The following is an 18,457-nucleotide window of genomic DNA, read 5'->3' on the forward strand; positions in this document are numbered from 1 at the left end:
GCTGAACTTCGCAGCATAGACCAGAAAACGAGGAAACATATGACAATACACAAAGCACTACACCCAAGAGCAAACACGGACAGACTATACATAACACGAAAGGAAGGAGGGAGGGGACTACTAAGCATAGAGGACTGCGTCAACATCGAGAACAGAGCACTGGGGCAATATATGAAGACCAGTGAAGACGAGTGGCTCAAGAGTGCATGGGAAGGACTGATAAAAGTAGACGAAGACCCAGAAATATACAGAGACAGGAGAGAGACAAGCAGAACAGAGGAATGGCATAACAAACCAATAAACGGACAATACATGAGACAGACTAAAGAACTAGCCAGCGATGACACGTGGCAATGGCTACTGAGGGGAGAGCTCAAGAAGGAAACTGAAGGAATGATAACAGCGGCACAAGATCAGGCCCTAAGAACCAGATATGTCCAAAGAACGATTGATGGAAATAACATCTCTCCCATATGTAGGAAGTGCAATACGAAAAATGAAACCATAAACCACATAACAAGCGAATGTCTGGCACTTGCACAGAACCAGTACAAAAAGAGGCATGATTCAGTAGTAAAAGCCCTCCACTGGAGCCTGTGCAAGAAACACCAGCTACCTTGCAGTAATAAGTGGTACGAGCACCAACCTGAAGGAGTGATAGAAAGCGATCAAGCAAAGATCCTCTGGGACTATGGTATCAGAACAGATAGGGTGATACGTGCAAATAGACCAGATGTGACGTTGATTGACAAAATCAAGAAGAAAGTATCACTCAATGATGTCGCAATACCATGGGACACCAGAGCTGAAGAGAAAGAAAGGGAAAAAATGGATAAGTATCAAGACCTAAAAATAGAAATAAGAAGGATATGGGATATGCCAGTGGAAATTGTGCCCATAATCATAGGAACACTAGGCACGATCCCAAGATCCCTGAAAAGGAATCTGGAAAAACTAGAGGCTGAAGTAGCTCCAGGACTCATGCAGAAGAGTGTGATCCTAGAAACGGCGCAAATAGTAAGAAAAGTGATGGACTCCTAAGGAGGCAGGATGCAACCCAGAACCCCACACTATAAATACCACCCAGTCGAATTAGAGGACTATGATAAAAAAAAGAAAAATAAAAATCAATAAAATCAAAAAATAAAAATAATAATAATAATAATAATAATAATAATATCATAATAATAATAATAATAATAATAATAATAATAATAATAATAATAATAATAATAATAATAATAATAATAATAATAATAAGGGCAACACCGCGAGACAATCAAGTCCTGACAGGAGTGCCAGCAACACAAACTGACTTACACCACGGCTAATGGGCTACTGATCAGTTATAGTTTCCTTAATCAAGGACGCAATGGAAACAACGAAAGATGCCAATTAGTCATTTTTTGTCTCGGGCATTTTCTGTGACTGATATGGAGGATTCCTTAAAATACTGAAAGTCTTTGCGCACCCTCTAGGGGTGCAAAGACTTTTGGCACCCACTTTAATATATACTAGGCCAGGCTAGCTATAATAAATTTAGTCAAATTGACATCTTATTTATTGTTTCCCTTTATAAGAAGGGAAACAATATGTGGAATAACTCACAAACCATATATTTTGCCATAAAACAATTGCAATTCTTAAAGCAGAATTTAAGATAAAAGATATTTTACACGTCATCAACTTATCATTTCTCATTGGATTTCCAATTGTTGAATATGTATCTAAATTTGAAATGGCTTAGCAATCAGTGTGAAAAATGGAATTTTTTTTACAACATTGTAAACCAATATTTTTCATGTCAACCCAATAATCATAAAAGTTGAGCAGTGTTGACTGGGATTAGTCAACACTGCATAACTTTTATGATTATTGGGTTGACATGAAAAATATTGGTATACAATGTCGTAAAAAAATTTCCATTTTTCACACTGATGGCTAAGCCATTTCAAATTTAGATACAAATTTACCAATTGGAAATCCAATGAGAAATTATATAAGTTGATGACGTGTTCAATATCTTTTATCTTAAATTCTGTTTTAAGAATTGTGATTGTTTTATGGTAAAATATACTGTTTGTGAGTTATTCCACATATTGTTTCCCTTCTTATAAAGGGAAACAATAAATAAGATGTCAATTTGACTAAATTTATTATAGTTAGCCTGGCCTAGTATATATTAAATCAATTATGAATTTTCATGGAGGGCTTATGTAAACTTTTACACTTACACTATTCATTTTAGCTAGACTGTATTATATAACTGAATAAAGATGAAAATTTTGTTAAGAGGAAAGTATGAGTATATTTTGGTTTTTCCAACACTACTAAGTTACTCAAAATTATCCAACAGGTTAATGATACCTGTAAGACCATAATGACTCTAGTACTTCAAGAAATTTCAACTCAAACTTCAAGGCAGCAAACATATGTAGTCAACTGTTATCACTTTATACCGGAAATATTAAAATCTAAAAAAACTGACATACAGAAATGGATGAGAATAATCTACCAATATACAGTCATGTTCTGTCAGCAGATTATGTAGATTCAAACATATAAATAAAAAATGCTTAAGTGCTCTTCAAGAAATATACAGTATATTCACTTCAAGCTCACCTCATCTTTCAGAAGAACTTTAGTCTTATTAGGTTCTAAATTGACATCAATGGATTCAGCAGGCATGGTGAGAGATACGAAACCAACGGGGTAACGGCCATGACATGTTTCATATCCCAAGTTGAAGTAAGCTTTAATTATCTGTGAGCAATTTATAAGAAAAAAAAGTATGTATGTAGTGTTGTAAAAGTCTTAAGCAAGCTTTTATTGTACAAATAGTTTAGATAACAGAAATATATGAGTAAAAAGGCATTTTGAACATTATTAACAACCTTCATATACATATGAAATTATCCCAAAGTAGACTTCCATGCACATCATTATTTTTAATGTCAATAATGACAATAACAGATTAGCAAGTTATTGCATCTTACTTCTACATATTCAACGGGTTAAAACAAAGTATTGATTCTTAAATTAGTCAGCGAATATTGGAGCAAGGTAAAATGAAAGTACTGGATAGGGAGGTGGGAAGACACCTAAGGAAAAGCAGATGAAGTAACAAGCAGAACACTGCTGCTAAGGCCGAAAGACACTGCATGGATCCTTCAGTACTGTTAACAGTATACTACTAAAGGATTTGATTTTCTACACTGCTCTCTAAGCTTTATGTTATTCTCATCAAAATGGGTACACAGTAGACATTACCCAATAATGTACTCAGCACACTATATGAAGTATTAATAAACTATTTTCTTTATGCACAGTCTCTCAACATTTAAAGTTGTAAATTAATTGTGAATATTATGCATTTGCCCCTCTTGCATTATCCCTTCCAGAACTGTCTGTCTGAGGAGGTTGTGCTTCCTTTAAATACTCACCTGGCTTCTTTGAAGAACTTTACATTCTTACCAATATAACAAGCTAAACGTCTGCAAAATAACTACTACATATAAAAAATCTGAATATGAGCTAACTGTTTATATAATGTTCCTTATAATAATAAATTAGGGGGTCTATTTCCTGAGTCTTTTTGTCCCTTTCTCTTCAGGTATGGGCTGGATTACAGTACCTGTCCCATAAACCTTTACATAAAATAAAATAAAAATTAGCTACAGGAACCATTTCAGATTAAAATTTGAAAATCAAATTCTCAATTATACAAATTACCATATAAAATTGTTATACACAGAAAATCTGAAAAATTAATGACAGATTTTGCAGCTTGTCTGGAAAGTTCTGATCAAGAGAAGAACATAGAATAATAATTACTAATAAATTATGACTTAGCAAGTGCTAAATGTGAGGTGCAAATGGCACAATAGAATTGGTGAGTGAATATGGTACAATATCAAGAAAATTATAAATTTGGAAGGACAATAAAGTTTCATATCTTTGGCATCCCTAGGCTACACTGGAAACTTTAAGATAAAATATCATATCATACCTTTTCAATAGACTTGTGGGTCACTGGTCGCTTATTCACCAAAGTGAATAATCGATCAGCTGATGAACGACCATAGTCACCGATGCCACAGAATTTTTTCTGAGGCAAAAAAACATCAAGGATCACCTGAAATAAAAAAAAAATGTAAATCAACAAGGCATGGAGAATTTTGGTTATTAAAGGTTTCAGTTTCAAAAGGAATATAAAGCAATAAAGATACAATTAGAACCTGAAACCTGTGACTTCTAGGGAAATGTTTAGTTACATAGATACAAACTTGTGCTCTACACATTTTGTTTATGAATCTTGGCATTCTAGAGTCACACTTTTTCAAAATATCCTTCACTTTGTAAGTGTCTATGTTCCCACTTTACAGAGTAGCACATGCTTTATGTCTTCATCACAAGTCTTTGCTTTCTTTGATAATAGGATATTTTCATTTACCAGATATCTAAACTATCCTTTCTATTTCCTCCATGCTGTAACTATTTTTTTTTTCTTACTCCCCTTTCAATAACTGCTTCATAGTCCATAACAGCATAGGTGAAAAGAAAAAATATGAAAATAAAAAAATGAAAAAATATAAGAAACAGACAACTGTCATTCATCTCATAACAAGTTTTAACATAAAGGGATTAACAGACATCTTGTACTGGGTAAAGCACTTTCATGGCACATTAAACAGAAGTTGGATGCTGATGTTCTACAAGACAAGTATCTCACATGGCCTCTATAAAACTAATTTTCCAACTATACCCATTAATTATGTGGTGCCCACATTGTGTGACAAATGTCCCAAGAAATTTCATCAATTATCATCATCAACATTTCAACCTCGGCTTTTCCCCCTGGAGGTTAGATGTGAAATAAATTCTCTTCATTCTTCTCTGTCCGGTGCTTTTTATGACTGAACCCCATCAGATTTATGTCTTCATCTATTGCGCTCAAGATTTCCTAGGCCTTCCGACAAGTCTCTGTCCTATTACTACTTCCACGTCTGCTTTCCTGACCAACTGTTCCTCATCCCTTCTCATCACATTTCCAAACCATCTCAATCATTGAGATCTGTCTTTTTTTCCAACTTCTTGATATCATATCACTCCTCCAATTCCTCATTTCGAAATCTCCACCATTTCCCTTATGAGAGACCATCTCTACTGCACAGAATAGTAGAGGCCACAAGTACTTATCGCACATCTGGCTTTGCTAAAAATGTTTCTCTAATAACTGGACATTTTTACTTACCAGTAGTCTACTGTTTTTTGGTGTTTTTGTATAAAAACTAACATTTTGGATAAACATTCAACTCTTCCAGTAATGACTTTTTGTATAAACTTCAACTCTTGCAGTACTGATTCTCTCTGCCAAAATTCCAAGATAGATGCACTTTGTGTTACTGAATTTCTTCATTTGCATTATGTTCATTATACTTTTTATAATTTAAATTGTTTTAAATCAATAAAATTCAGTCACATAAACGTTTCCCCACTACTATTCTCATTGTTTCTTATGGAAAAATTACGTAACTCTGAATGACACAATTTTGTAATAAACAGATATTTCTGAAATGTATTTTAAGTTACACAATTTTTATACACCGCCCACCTTTCTGAAACATATCTTTGCATGAAAACCATATCAACTGTACTGACCATCTTACAATTACAAACAATGAGGTATTATTGTACTTTACTTACATCTCCATTAACCTTTTGTTTTGATGAAAACCCCTTGTATATTTCAGGGAAAAGATTCAAGACGACACCTTGAATATTGGCTGCACTATTCTTCTGGAATATGGTGGCTCTGCTCAAAAGAGAATCATTGAAGTATCAACCAAACAAACTATATTGTACAGTTGTTGGAAATGCTACATCTTGGTACATCTTCTCTAATAATTAAGAGATTCAAACATTACATAACAAAGCTTAAAATGGCAAATAAAAATAAAATAAAATATTTGTAATCATGACCGACAACATTCATATTACAGTATGCTGACAAAATCCATGAAGAATACGTCAAGGAAAAAATAAAAAATAAACACCAGAAAATTCATATAATAAAATTGAAATATCAAAATAGAAGTGTTTAAAAACATTTCTTGATTTGTGGATATAACCTTTTGCTTCTTAGCCTTATTACTTAACTGAATGGACAGACCATTTAGAATTTACTAATAACACACATGTTTATGATCTTTAGAAAAGTAGACTACCCATCAGCTGCATACTTACAGCCATCACTCTTGTATGAACACCAATCAGAGTGAAGGGAGATAACTCAGAATAGCAAGGGTTTGTTATAAAAGGAAAATCTTTGAAAATTCTGAACACATGGTAAAATATACATACGTACTACTATTGCCTTTCAAATCATCAGAATTTCTACAAAGGTGGGAAGACAATTAAGGAGGTAAGAGCCATGTGACTTTACAGAGGTCACTAAGGGAAAGAACAGCAACAGAATTGAGTATGCAGCCTATCCCAGAACAAATAATAACACAGTAACTAATTTGTAAATTTTTTCTTCCCCTTATGTTATGATTAGTTTAGACCCAAATGTGGGAAGTGTGTAGGTATACCAGGAAAAATGGAAGTCTAGAAATCATAAATGTTAAAATATTAGGTAGAAAGCTAATATCAACCAATAGGGAGACAGGATGAGTTGTATGATAGTCCTAAGGAAGTGATGTATTGTATATGAAGTAAATAACAATAAAAAAAACTGCTACACTACCATTCATACCACAATAAAACCTATTCAGCTCTCTCCATAAATATATGTGGCATCCCCAAAGTAAGACAGTGCTTTTAAACAAGTTATGGTATTCTTCAACACTACTGTTAAAATTCTGCTACTGAATAAAAGGGCACCATCCAAGAAATGTTTATATCATTACTTAATTTTTGGACAACCAAATCTGAACATGTCCATGTCTGACTAATAATGCAGAATTAGGGAAGATATGGGGTATCAAAGCAATAACTTTCTCAACCCACAACACATGGACTGCAATGGCAATCAGTGATTCTGGTAAGTTAATCTACCAGTCAGCTGTTGATACATAATTCCATTTGGTCAACAAACATCAACCCATCATAAAAATCAAAGCTCTGCTGCCAAATCATTGCATAATTATTGCAGATAATAAAATGATGAAGAGACGTTCCTTTTATGAACATCAAACAGTAACAGGTTATACAAGCTCAAGCCAGCTACTAGACTGGACCACTTTCAGTAAATCATGATCAGATCATGCAATCAAAAAAAGTTTTCGAAAACCAGGTGATCAAAACTGAATGCAAGTTCTAGAACGCTAAGCAACTGAGAGCAACACCCTTTACTAACCTATATAATTCTATTCTATGAAGGGATGGAATAAAAAATTTAGGTGAAGGCCAAATGCTGGAACCACTGAGGTCATTCAGCACTGAAAGGGAAAATGAGTAAAAAGGTCTTAAAAGTTGTACCAGGAGGAAAAAAATCACAGTTGCACTATGAACAATTGTTATCAGAGGGTGGAAAGTAAAATGAAAGAAAGAATGAAAAGAGGTACAGTAAAAGGAAAGAAAGGAGTTGCAGCTAGGGGACAAATGGACGCTGCCTATTCTACGAAGATAATTCAACTTGCCTTACCTGTCATGAGAAAGAGAAACATGTAAACTTGGAGAAGCTACTGCTAAGCCAAGTAAAGTATTTTCCACTTTTTTTAGCTCATCTTTACAATGTTTGGTATTGGTGTAGTACTGATATCGGACGGGAACATTCTTGAACAGGTTTGTAACTACTACAGTAGTTCCTGTGGAAAAACAACCGAAACTAAAATCAGCTGCAACAAGTAACAAAGTCCATTAAGTAACAAAAACCCTATATTATAGATTGCGCTTGAATGTTTTCTAGATATAACAGCAATTACACATAGCCCCTAATCAAAACATGGTAGATGATAAGTACAAAAGTTTGCCAAGTTGAGATGTAAAAAATAAAATTGATGCTACAAATAAAATCAATGTCAATTTACATGTTTTATAACCTAACATTTTTGGAGGAAAAGGAATTAGATTAATCAGGATATATGAAGCCTGTGGTATACATAAATTTGCCAAAGGTTATGACTGTAATTCTTGACAAAAAAAAAAACACTGTATAGTACTTGCCATTTGGAGTAGGCGCTGGTCTTTTAGAGGTCACTTCACCCCTGTGGTTGAAGGTGTATGAATGACCTACTCCATCCTCCTTCCTCTTTGTGGTCACGGTAACGTCTGCAACTGCACACAGGGATGACAAAGCTTCTCCACGAAATCCATAGGAACTCAAAGAAGCTATAATATAAAACAGAAAAGTATTTGAAATATAAAGAAATAGTTTCATGAGCTTCTCTTTAAAAGTAAGTGATTCCTAGATGTTTAAAAACACTTTAATTTTTAATGGCTGCTGCTTCCCGACTCAACTGACAGTGATGGAGGGAGGAAACTATCCTTTGTGATGCCACTGAGTGGTTACCCATACCTATATGAGTGCTAACTCTTTGACAATGGTAACTTTGCTTTAATCATAGACAGGGTCTGCCTAGATACCCAGTCTCATTCTTTGCTTGTCATCATATATGAGAAAATGATAATCTAGATTCATATACATACTCTCTGCAGTACCATTTCAGTCTCACACTTCGTCTTTCAGCCTTTCTATTAGTTTCCTGTGCTTCTTTCCCATCTGGGTGCTGAGATACCACTTTGAAATCTTCCTGTCAGTAATTTCTGCTTATTTATTTAAGAGCAAATCTTTAAGACAAGCTTCTTATATGCCAATTTGATTTAGTGATCTACTAGTTAAATTATTTGCGGTACTGAAGACAAAACATCCCAAACCTGTTGATATTTATATAGCAGCAAGTGGTAAAATACTAAGTATTTTTTGCAATACGAGATGTAAAAACTACTTTTACACCTACTTAACTTTTTGAACTGTCAGACACTAATGTGAATTACAAATTTTGGGTAAATTTGTTGGTTTTGGGTCTCAGTTTGAACAGTTACCACTCATAATAATTGGTATCTTAATGTCATAACAATTAATGGATTACATACCAACACCAAAACTTACAAAGGTCAGCAAATGAAGAAATCTTTGATGTATAATGCGGTTTAGCCAGGCATTCAACATCATTTTCATTTATGCCACTTCCATTGTCCCTGACTTCCAATCGGATAAAACCAAACTTTTCCTGGAAATTATGAACAATATTAAAACACTAAGTTGCTGCATACTCTCTCTTCCAAGACAGAAAAGTATTTATTCTTCAATTTATAATGCCTAAGCAAGAGTCAACAGCAAAGAAACTAATTAATATAAAAGAAGTTTAAACTTCATGGCTTTTCCACACAAATAATACTATTTACATATTGGGACTGACCACAACAATAAGCAAGATAAGTTTTCTATTTGATAAAGAACTAAAATCCTTACTTGTTCCTAACAATGTTTGGTAACCCCAAAAGATAAAATACATCAGAAAATTTGAGGAAACTGTTTACAAAAGTGAACTGAAGAAACTTGTGGCACTGTGAAATGAATATGAACAAGTCTCATCATCTTATTTCTCGTTCCTTTTTGGTAAGAGTATTCTAACATATATACAAAGTATGCATGTCCTAGCAATCAGCAAAATTTTACTTTTATTGTAATTTCATGTTGCACAATGTAATTTTTCTTCTAACATGAATACATTTACATTGCAAATGAGTACATTAAAATTTTCTCAGGAATTCGATGATGTAAAATTGTCACCCACTTCCAAACTGTCAAGACTGTAATGACATAAAATTATAAAAGCTGTATATTCATGGAATCGGTCACTAAAAATCCTTAGTACATACAACATCCTCTGTACTATAATGCACACACATTCTCTAGGGAAAAGCCAACCAAAACAAATATTTCATCATCAGAAATATCTTTAAATCTGGTCAAATTAAATTATGTGAAAATAAATATGAAGTGCAAACAACCCAGACAAAATGACAAATTTTTAAGCAATTTGTATTTTTCATAGCTAACAAACCTAAGGTCTTAACAATAAGATAATCTTCTAGCGCCAGCTGGAAACTGGTTAAATGACAATCAAACATTGTAAAGCAAGGAATATGTGGCATCTGGCAACTCATGTGTATATAAGGTGAAAGCTGGTCACTGACCCGGCTTGGAACCTAGTGATGCATCAGTCTTTCTTCCAACGCAGGATATGAGAGGGGCGGCTAGAGGTGGGCAATTAACGTTAAGATCTCAGGTTTGTTAGCTATAAAAAAATACAAATTGATTAAAAATTTATCATTCATTCATATGCGGAACAAACATGATATTTTTATGATAAAATAATGTTTTACGTATACTTACCTGGTAGTTACATCATTAGAGCCCACCCACCTCCCCTCACATGGACAGGTAGGCATCAAAATTCTGAGGTTTAGTTGTGGTAGTTCTACATTCCCCGGTAGAGGGAGGGGGTACGGGAATCACCTAACCAGTCAATTAGCGCTGCCGCGAAATTCGAAATTCTGCCGTGACGTCGGAGACTACAGCTATACGTATGTAACTACCAGGTAAGTATACGTAAAACATTATTTTATCATAAAAATATAATTTTTACGTATGCAACTTACCTGGTAGTTACATATAGCTGATTGGCACATTTTGGAGGTGGGACCATGGCAGCTAACCATATTTAATGAGGAATTTCTATTGGAATTTAGTAGTTCTCTTTTAGTCCTTACCTTTTAAGATAGCTGACTTGAAGGTTACTGCCTCTTAAGTCTGCTGATCTTGAAAGCCTTGACGAAGTACATGGAGCCTTGCGTCAAGCTACAGACACGTACCCAGCATTGGCGAGGTATATGGAACCGTGCGCCAAGCTATATATACGTACCAGCATTGGCGGGGTATATAGAGCCGCGCACCAAGCTAAAGAAGTGTACCAGCGTTGGCGTGATATATGGATCCGAGCGCCAAGCTATAGACACTTACATGTAGTCTAGGACTAACCGTGGACTGACATGCGATAATTATACGTCTGCTCATGGAGCCGTACACAATAAACAATAAGGACAACAACAACATGGGAATCACCTTCACCTAAATATTTTGACCCTTTACCTAAATGGACTGTAGGGTACCACTAGTACACTTCCGTACCCTCAGACACCCTTAAAAACAACACCAAAGATCAAGTTAAAAATTATTAGGAAGGATTCACTTCCTTTCTTCCCTTACCCAACACCGTGCCAGTTACTACAAAAGGTCCCAATGTGGAACAGTTTTCGTACACTGCTTGAATCTCTGTTAAATAATGTGTTGCAGACACTGACTTACATTTCCAATACGTCGCATTGATAATGGTGTCTAAAGATAAATTGCGTTTATACGCCATAGAAGTTGCAACAGCTCTGACTTCATGGGCCTTCACTCTAGCCAGATCAACCTCTGGTTCTCCCAACTGAGAGTGAGCTTCAACTATTAAATCCCTCAAAAAAAAAGGATATTGCATTCTTAGATAATATCCTCGAAGGATTTCTTACTGAACACCAAAGATTGTCTGACCCTCCTCTTATTTGTTGAGTCCTGTGTATATAATACTTCAGGGCTCTTACTGGACATAATGATCTCTCTGGTTCTCCCTCTCCTACTAACTCTGAGAGGCCCTTTATTTCAAACGAACGAGGCCATGGTTGTGAGGGTGACTCGTTCTTTGCTAAAAAGCCAATCGTCGATGTGCATATTGCTTTGTCTTGTGCAAATGCCACTCTTTTATCGATGGCGTGAATTTCACTTATCCTTTTGGCCGACGCTAGAGCCACTAAGAATAATGTTTTCCTAGTGAGATCTCTGAAAGCTATCTCACTTAACGGTTCAAACCTCGTAGATAGAAGCCATTTGAGCACTATATCTAGATTCCAAGAGATCACCTTATTTCCTTCCTGTTTCAAAGGATTTTAATAAATCTGACAGTTCCTGATTGTTCGAGACATCCATTCCCCTATGCTTGAATACTGAGGATAGCATGGCCCTGTATCCTTTGATAGTAGGAGTCGAGAGTTTCCTTTCTGTTTTAAGGAAAATAAGGAAGTCTGCCATTTGAATTATAGAGGTTTTAGTAGACGAGACTCCATGCTGTCTACACCAGGCCCTAAAAATTGACCATTTTGCCTGGTAGACCGCTGCTGAAGATTCTCTCCTTGGCCTGGCAATAGCCCGTGAAGCTTGTCTCGAAAACCCCTTCTGTCTGAGGGTACGCTCGACAGTCTGAATGCGGTCAGACGTAGAGTGTGGATATTCTCGTGGAATCTCCTGAAATGAGGTTGTTTGAGTAAATCTACTCGCTCTGGAAGTTTCCTCGGGTAGTCTATTAGAAGGTCCAGGATCTCCGGGAACCATTCTCTTGCTGGCCAGAATGGAGCTATTAACGTCATTCTGACATTTGCGTGTTGCCTGAACTTTGTCAATACTGCCCTGATCATTTTCATTGGAGGAAAGGCATAGAGGTCCAAGTCCGACCAATCTAGCGGCATTGCGTCTAAAGCGAACGCTTTCTTGTCGGGTACGGGGGAGCAATATATTGGCAATCTTGTTGTCTTTTCCGTGGCAAACAAGTCCACTAGAGGTCTTCCCCACAGATTCCACAACTGCTGGCATACCTGTAAGTGCAGAGTCCACTCTGTAGGTAGTACCTGATTTCTCCTGCTCAACTCGTCCGCTCTTACATTGTATCTCCCCTGTACAAACCTGGTGAGCATTCTTGTCCGATTTTCTTTCGCCCAGATGAGTAACTCCCTCGTCGCTTCGCACAGAGAGAAGGAGTGAGTCCCCCCTTGTTTCTTGATGTACGAGAGAGCTGTGGTGTTGTCGCAATTGATGACGACCACTTTTCCCTGTACTTCCTTGGCAAAGGCCTTCAATCCCAAATGTATTGCCTTTAGTTCTTTTAGATTTATATGCCACTGTCTTTGACTGATTGTCCACAAGCCTGACACTTCCTTCTTTCCCAGCACCGCTCCCCATCCTTGATCCGAGGCGTCTGAGAAGAATGCAAGGTTGGGGTTCAGTGGCCAAAGAGACAGACCCTCCTCGAGTCTTTTTTCTAACCTCCACCAAAGGAGATCTTGCTTTATTTCCTCCGTTATTGGAAAAACAAAAGTGTCTGGGACTCTCTTTCTTTCCCAACTTGCTCTGAGGAAGTACTGAAGCGGTCTCATGTAGAGTCTTCCCAGAGTTACAAACTGTTCTATTGACGCTAAGGTCCCCAAAAGACTCATCCACTCGTTGGCTGAGCATGTCTTTTTTGCTAAAAATTGATTGACTTTTCTCAGGCATGAACTCAACGTCTCCGTGTTCTGACGGAAAAGCCCGAAAAGCTACTGAGTTCATCGTCACTCCAAGGTAAGTAAGTTAAAATTTGGTTCGGAATCAGTTGAGATTTTTTGAAATTCACTAGAAGACCCAGCTCTTCTGTCAGTTGAATTGTCTTCTGCAAATCCTTCACACACCCTTCTTTCGACTGTGAACGGACCAGCCAGTTGTCTAAATAGAGTGCTACTCTTATTTCTTCTAGGTGTAACCACCTTGCTACTGATGAGAGGACTCTTGTGAATACTTGTGGCGCTGTGGATAGCCCAAAGCATAGGGCCCTGAACTGGTATGTCCTTCCCTGAACCACGAATCTTAGGTACTTCCTCGAGTCTATGTGAATTGGAATGTGGAAGTACGCGTCCGGTAGGTCTATGGAAGCCATCCAATCTCCTTGACGAAGTGCTGACAAAACCGACTGGGTGGTCTCCATCGAAAATTTTGTCTTGCTCACAAATTTGTTCAGGGCACTGACATCCAATACTGGTCTCCACCCTCCCGAAATTTTCGGGACAATGAATAGGCGATTGTAAAAGCCTGGGGTGTTCTGATCTTTTACCAGCTCTATCGCTCTTTTTTCTAATAGAGCCGACAGTTCCTTTCTCAACGCGCAACATTTCTCTAAGTTTGACGAGTAAGCTGTCAAAACTATCGGTACCTTTGACAGAGGAGGATGTTTTACAAACGGAATCGAATATCCTTCCTTCAGTACCGATACTGTCCATGGATCTGCTCCTCTTCGTTCCCAAACTTGCCAGAACTCCTGGAGTCTGGCTCCTACTGGTGTGTGAAGGATTCTCTGCTCATTTCTTAGAAGTTGTTGTCTTATTGGGCTTAGGACCGAACCTAACTCTAGGCCTCGATCTCTGCAATCCTCTTGTTGGTGCTCTGCCCCGAAAGGGCTTCTCCTGCTCGGCAACTGGCGCTGGGCGTACACTCGAAGTCGTCGTGCCTTTCGGCTTCTTGGCCGACTGAGCTAAAAGGTCTTGAGTTGCTTTCTGGACCAGAGAGGCAGAAATTTCAGACACTAAATCCTTAGGAAAAAGGTTACACTTATCAAGTGGAGCGAACATAAGCGCCGACTTCTGGGTTCTTGTTACTCCCTTAGATGTAAATGCACACCAAAGCTGACGTTTCTTGAGGATCCCCACAGTTAATAAGGAGGCAATTTCAGTCGCTCCATCCCTTATTCCTTTATCAATACAGGACATCACATTGGAGAAGTCACTAAAATGTTCTTCTGACAGGTTAAAAGACTTTGCCTTTCTTCCCAAGGCGCCAATCGACCAATCCAAGAAGCTTATTACTTCCATAAGACTGAAAACCACCTTCAGCAAATGATCTAATTCGCAACTCGTAAAGAAAATCTTCGCTGAATTCAAAGCAGAACGTCTGGACGAGTCCACTAGGCTGGAGAAGTCTCCATGGGAGGAGGCAGCGCCTCCCAGGGAGAAGGCTTCCCCAGTTTTGTACCAAACTCTGCTCTTAGTTAAAAGTCTCGAAGGAGGGAAACAAAACACGGTCCTACCTTGCTCCCTCTTTTCTCGCAACCACTCATCCATCTTTTTCAACGCCTTTTTAGCTGAAATCAACAAAACCAGCTTAATGAAAGTCGAAGAATCTGGTTTAGTATCCCTAGCATACTGGGATTCAGGTGAGGCGGGAGTATCTGGCGAAAAAGATTCTGGAAAGTTATCTAGGAAAAAGTTGAGTAATTGTTTGTATGCCGACGACCGAGTCTCCTTCTCGCCTTCTACTGCTTCTCCTTCTGACGCTCCTGCTGATAAATTGTCCTCCGCTTTTCTTGATCCACTGGACAGTCTAACTCCTGCTCCACCAACTGCAGTGGCTCTTGAGACTCCTCCGGTAAAGTTCTAATTAAAGAAGGCGTAGAAGTAAGAAGTGGTTGCTGCTTCTTACCAACTACCCCCAAAATATTCTCTAATTTTTTATTCATCTCTACTAAGAATTTATTAGAATGCCCTGAAGCACCCAAAATGACAATTTGTCCAAAATTGCATTTTTCCTAACTATACAAACCTGAGGTCCTTTTACAATAGGAAGGTACTAGCGGCAGCTGGATAGGTCGTAAGCTTTCGAACAAGGGGTTCGGTAGTTAACTGCTTGTCCGACAGGCGCGCGCGCGCGACTGGGAGGTAAACAAATCACTTTTGCTTTTGGCCCAAGCAAAAACTGCAGAGTGAGGGGTGGCATGAGGTGGGACTATGTGTAAAAGGACCTCAGGTTTGTATAGTTAGGAAAAATGATATTGTTATGATACAATAAAGTTTTATGCATACTTACCTGGCAGGTATATATATAGCTTATCCTCTTGACGCACTGGCAGAATTTCAAAACTCGCGGCAACCGCTAGTACACTGGTAGTTCAGGTGATGGCCACCCCGTTCCCGTGGCGCTGGTACTTGGAACTATTCCCGTTTTCCTCATATTTTCTCTGAACCCTGTCTCCTGAGGGGAGGAGGGTGGGAATTTAATTATATATACCTGCCAGGTAAGTATGCATAAAACTTTATTGTATCATAACAATATCATTTTCATGCATGACACTTACCTGGCAGGTATATATATAGCTGATTGACACATTTGGAGGTGGGTCACAGACAGCAACATCGTCATAATTCAAAAATTAACTAATTTTTAAAATTATTTATTAAGTTCCTTACCTGCTAAGGTAGCTGACTTCGTAGGTCCTGCCTCTTAGCCTGCTAAACCTTAGTAGCTCTCAACTAGGATGTGACCTGTTTGTTGAGAAAGCTAACAACAAGGGTCTGACAACTGGACATGACCAATCTGCTGACAGAGAACCCTAGCCCTCATTTACCACGGGCATTCATGCTACGAAAGTTAGTCACCTGAACCACACACACATACAATAATAAACACTACACCAAAAAACTGAGCTGGTATTAACCTTCTCAGACAACCATAAAAAACACTATAACCTAAAAATAAAAACCTAGCATGTTATTAGGTTATGGGGTGGAAACTCCTTTGCCCAGTACTGTACCTGAGGATACGTACGGGCCTAACGTTTGACAATTATCAAAAGTTGTCTTCACGTCTCTAAGGTAATGAGAGGCAAACACAGAGTTTGTCCTCCAAAACGTCGAATCTATAATGTCCTTGAGGGCTAAATTTTTCCTGAATGCTAAGGACGTAGCTACTGCTCTCACCACCTCATGAGCTTTAACCTTAATCAAGCCGAAGCATTCTTCCTGACAAAGTAAATGAGCTTCTTTAATGACTTCTCTTACAAAGAAAGCCATCGCGTTTTTAGACATAGGTCTAGTAGGATCTTTAACAGAGCACCACAGAGAACATGAAGTCCCCCTAATGCTTCTTGTTCTTTCTACGTAAAACCGTAAGGCTCTTACTGGGCAAAGAACCCTTTCTTGTTCTTGACCTACTAGATCAGCCAGTCCTTCAATCTCAAATGATCTTGGCCACGGATGCGAAGGATTCTCATTCTTGCTAAGAACTCCTGTTGAAAAGAACAAACTGCTTTGTTGTGCTTCCAACCTACTTGCTTGTCAATAGCTTGCAGCTCGCTAATCCTTTTAGCTGTAGCTAAGGCTACTAAGAAAATAGTCTTCTTCGTTAGCTCTCGCAAAGACGAACTGCCCATAGGTTCAAACCTATCCGTTTCCAAGAACTTGAGAACGACATCCAAATTCCAAGAAGGAGTTCTGCAAAGTTGATCCTTCTTTGTATTAAAAGATCTGAGAAGATCTCTAAGATCTGCGTCGTTGGACAGATCTAAACCTCTGTGTCTAAACACTGCAGACAACATACACTTATAACTTTAATTATTGTCTGATTAGCCAAACCCAGTCCTTCTTCAGGTACAGAAGGAAATCTGCAATTTGTGTCACAGAGGTACTGGATGAAGAAATCTTCCGATTCTTACACCATTTACGGAAGTTCTCCCACTTCGACTGGTACACTTTGATAGTTGATGGCCTTCATGCTCTTGCAACTGCCTTTGCTGCTTCTCTAGAAAACCCCCTCGCTCTGACAAGTCTTTCGATAGTCTGAACGCAGTCAGACCCAGAGCGAGGGTGTTCTTGTGGAACTGTCGAAGTGGGGTTGTTTGAGAAGATCTACTCTCGTGGGTAGACTTCTCGGAGAATCCACTGTCCATTCCAGTACCTCTGTGAACCACGTTTGGGCCGGCCAGTATGGGGCTATCAGAGTCAGCCTTGTTCCTCGACTTTCTCTGAATTTTTTCATTACCCTTCCTAAAATCTTGAACGGGGGAAAAACGTACGCATCTAGACCCGTCCAATCTAGTAGGAAGGCATCGACTGCGACTGCAAGAGGGTCCGGGATTGGAGAACAATAGTTCGGTAACCTCTTCGTCGCTGCGGTAGCGAAAAGATCCACTACTGGTGTGCCCCAGAGCTTCCACAGTCTCTGGCATACTTGAAGATGCAACATCCACTCCGTGGAAAGCACTTGTCCGTCCATGCCTCAAACAGGTCCGCTCTGACGTTCTTCTCTCCTTGAATGAACCTGGTGAGCAGGGTGACGTTTTCTCTCTGTGACCACAGAAGAATCTCCTTCGCCAAGTTGCAAAGGGACAACGAAGGTGGGTTCCTCCGTTGGTTTTCGTATATATGCCAGAGCTGTGGTATTGTCCGCGTTGATCTGCACCACTTTGCCGCTGATCCACGGTCTGAACGCTTTCAGAGCCAAGAAGATCGCCATCAGTTTCTTCCTGTTTATGTGCCATGCCTTTTCTTCTTCGTTCCAAAGGCCTGACTCCTCCCGAGGGCCCAGCGTCGCTCCCATGCCTGCGTCTGACGCGTCGGAAAATAATATCCGGTCTGGGTTCCTCTGCTGGAGTGACGTACCCCCTGACAACCTCCCCGGAACTAGCCACCACTTTAATTCCTCCTTTATCTTTGAAGGAATTGGAAACCGGAAGGAATCTGGTTGCGATCTTCTTGGCCAGACTTCGTTCAGAAAGAACTGTAAGGGCCTCATGTGAAGTCTCCTAGTGAAATGAACCGCTCTAACGAAGAGAGT

General features: G+C 38.6%; 1 protein-coding gene across 3 annotated transcripts in view; it reads right to left on the reverse strand.

Annotated features, from left to right (window-relative positions):
- Window positions 1-18,457, reverse strand: part of LOC135203129 (PMS1 protein homolog 1-like) — a 119,162-nt gene that overhangs the window by 68,168 nt on the left and 32,537 nt on the right. For all 3 annotated transcript variants that reach the window (XM_064232775.1, XM_064232773.1, XM_064232774.1), the window contains exons 3-8: window positions 9,116-9,236; window positions 8,170-8,334; window positions 7,649-7,811; window positions 5,707-5,815; window positions 4,010-4,135; window positions 2,623-2,763 (exon numbers count right to left, since the gene is read on the reverse strand). In XM_064232775.1, coding sequence (XP_064088845.1) covers window positions 2,623-2,763; window positions 4,010-4,135; window positions 5,707-5,815; window positions 7,649-7,811; window positions 8,170-8,334; window positions 9,116-9,236 — 825 coding nt within the window. The remainder of the gene's footprint in view (window positions 1-2,622; window positions 2,764-4,009; window positions 4,136-5,706; window positions 5,816-7,648; window positions 7,812-8,169; window positions 8,335-9,115; window positions 9,237-18,457) is intronic.

Source organism: Macrobrachium nipponense, chromosome 33 (assembly GCF_015104395.2).
Source record: "Macrobrachium nipponense isolate FS-2020 chromosome 33, ASM1510439v2, whole genome shotgun sequence".
NCBI classification, from domain to species: domain Eukaryota; kingdom Metazoa; phylum Arthropoda; class Malacostraca; order Decapoda; family Palaemonidae; genus Macrobrachium; species Macrobrachium nipponense.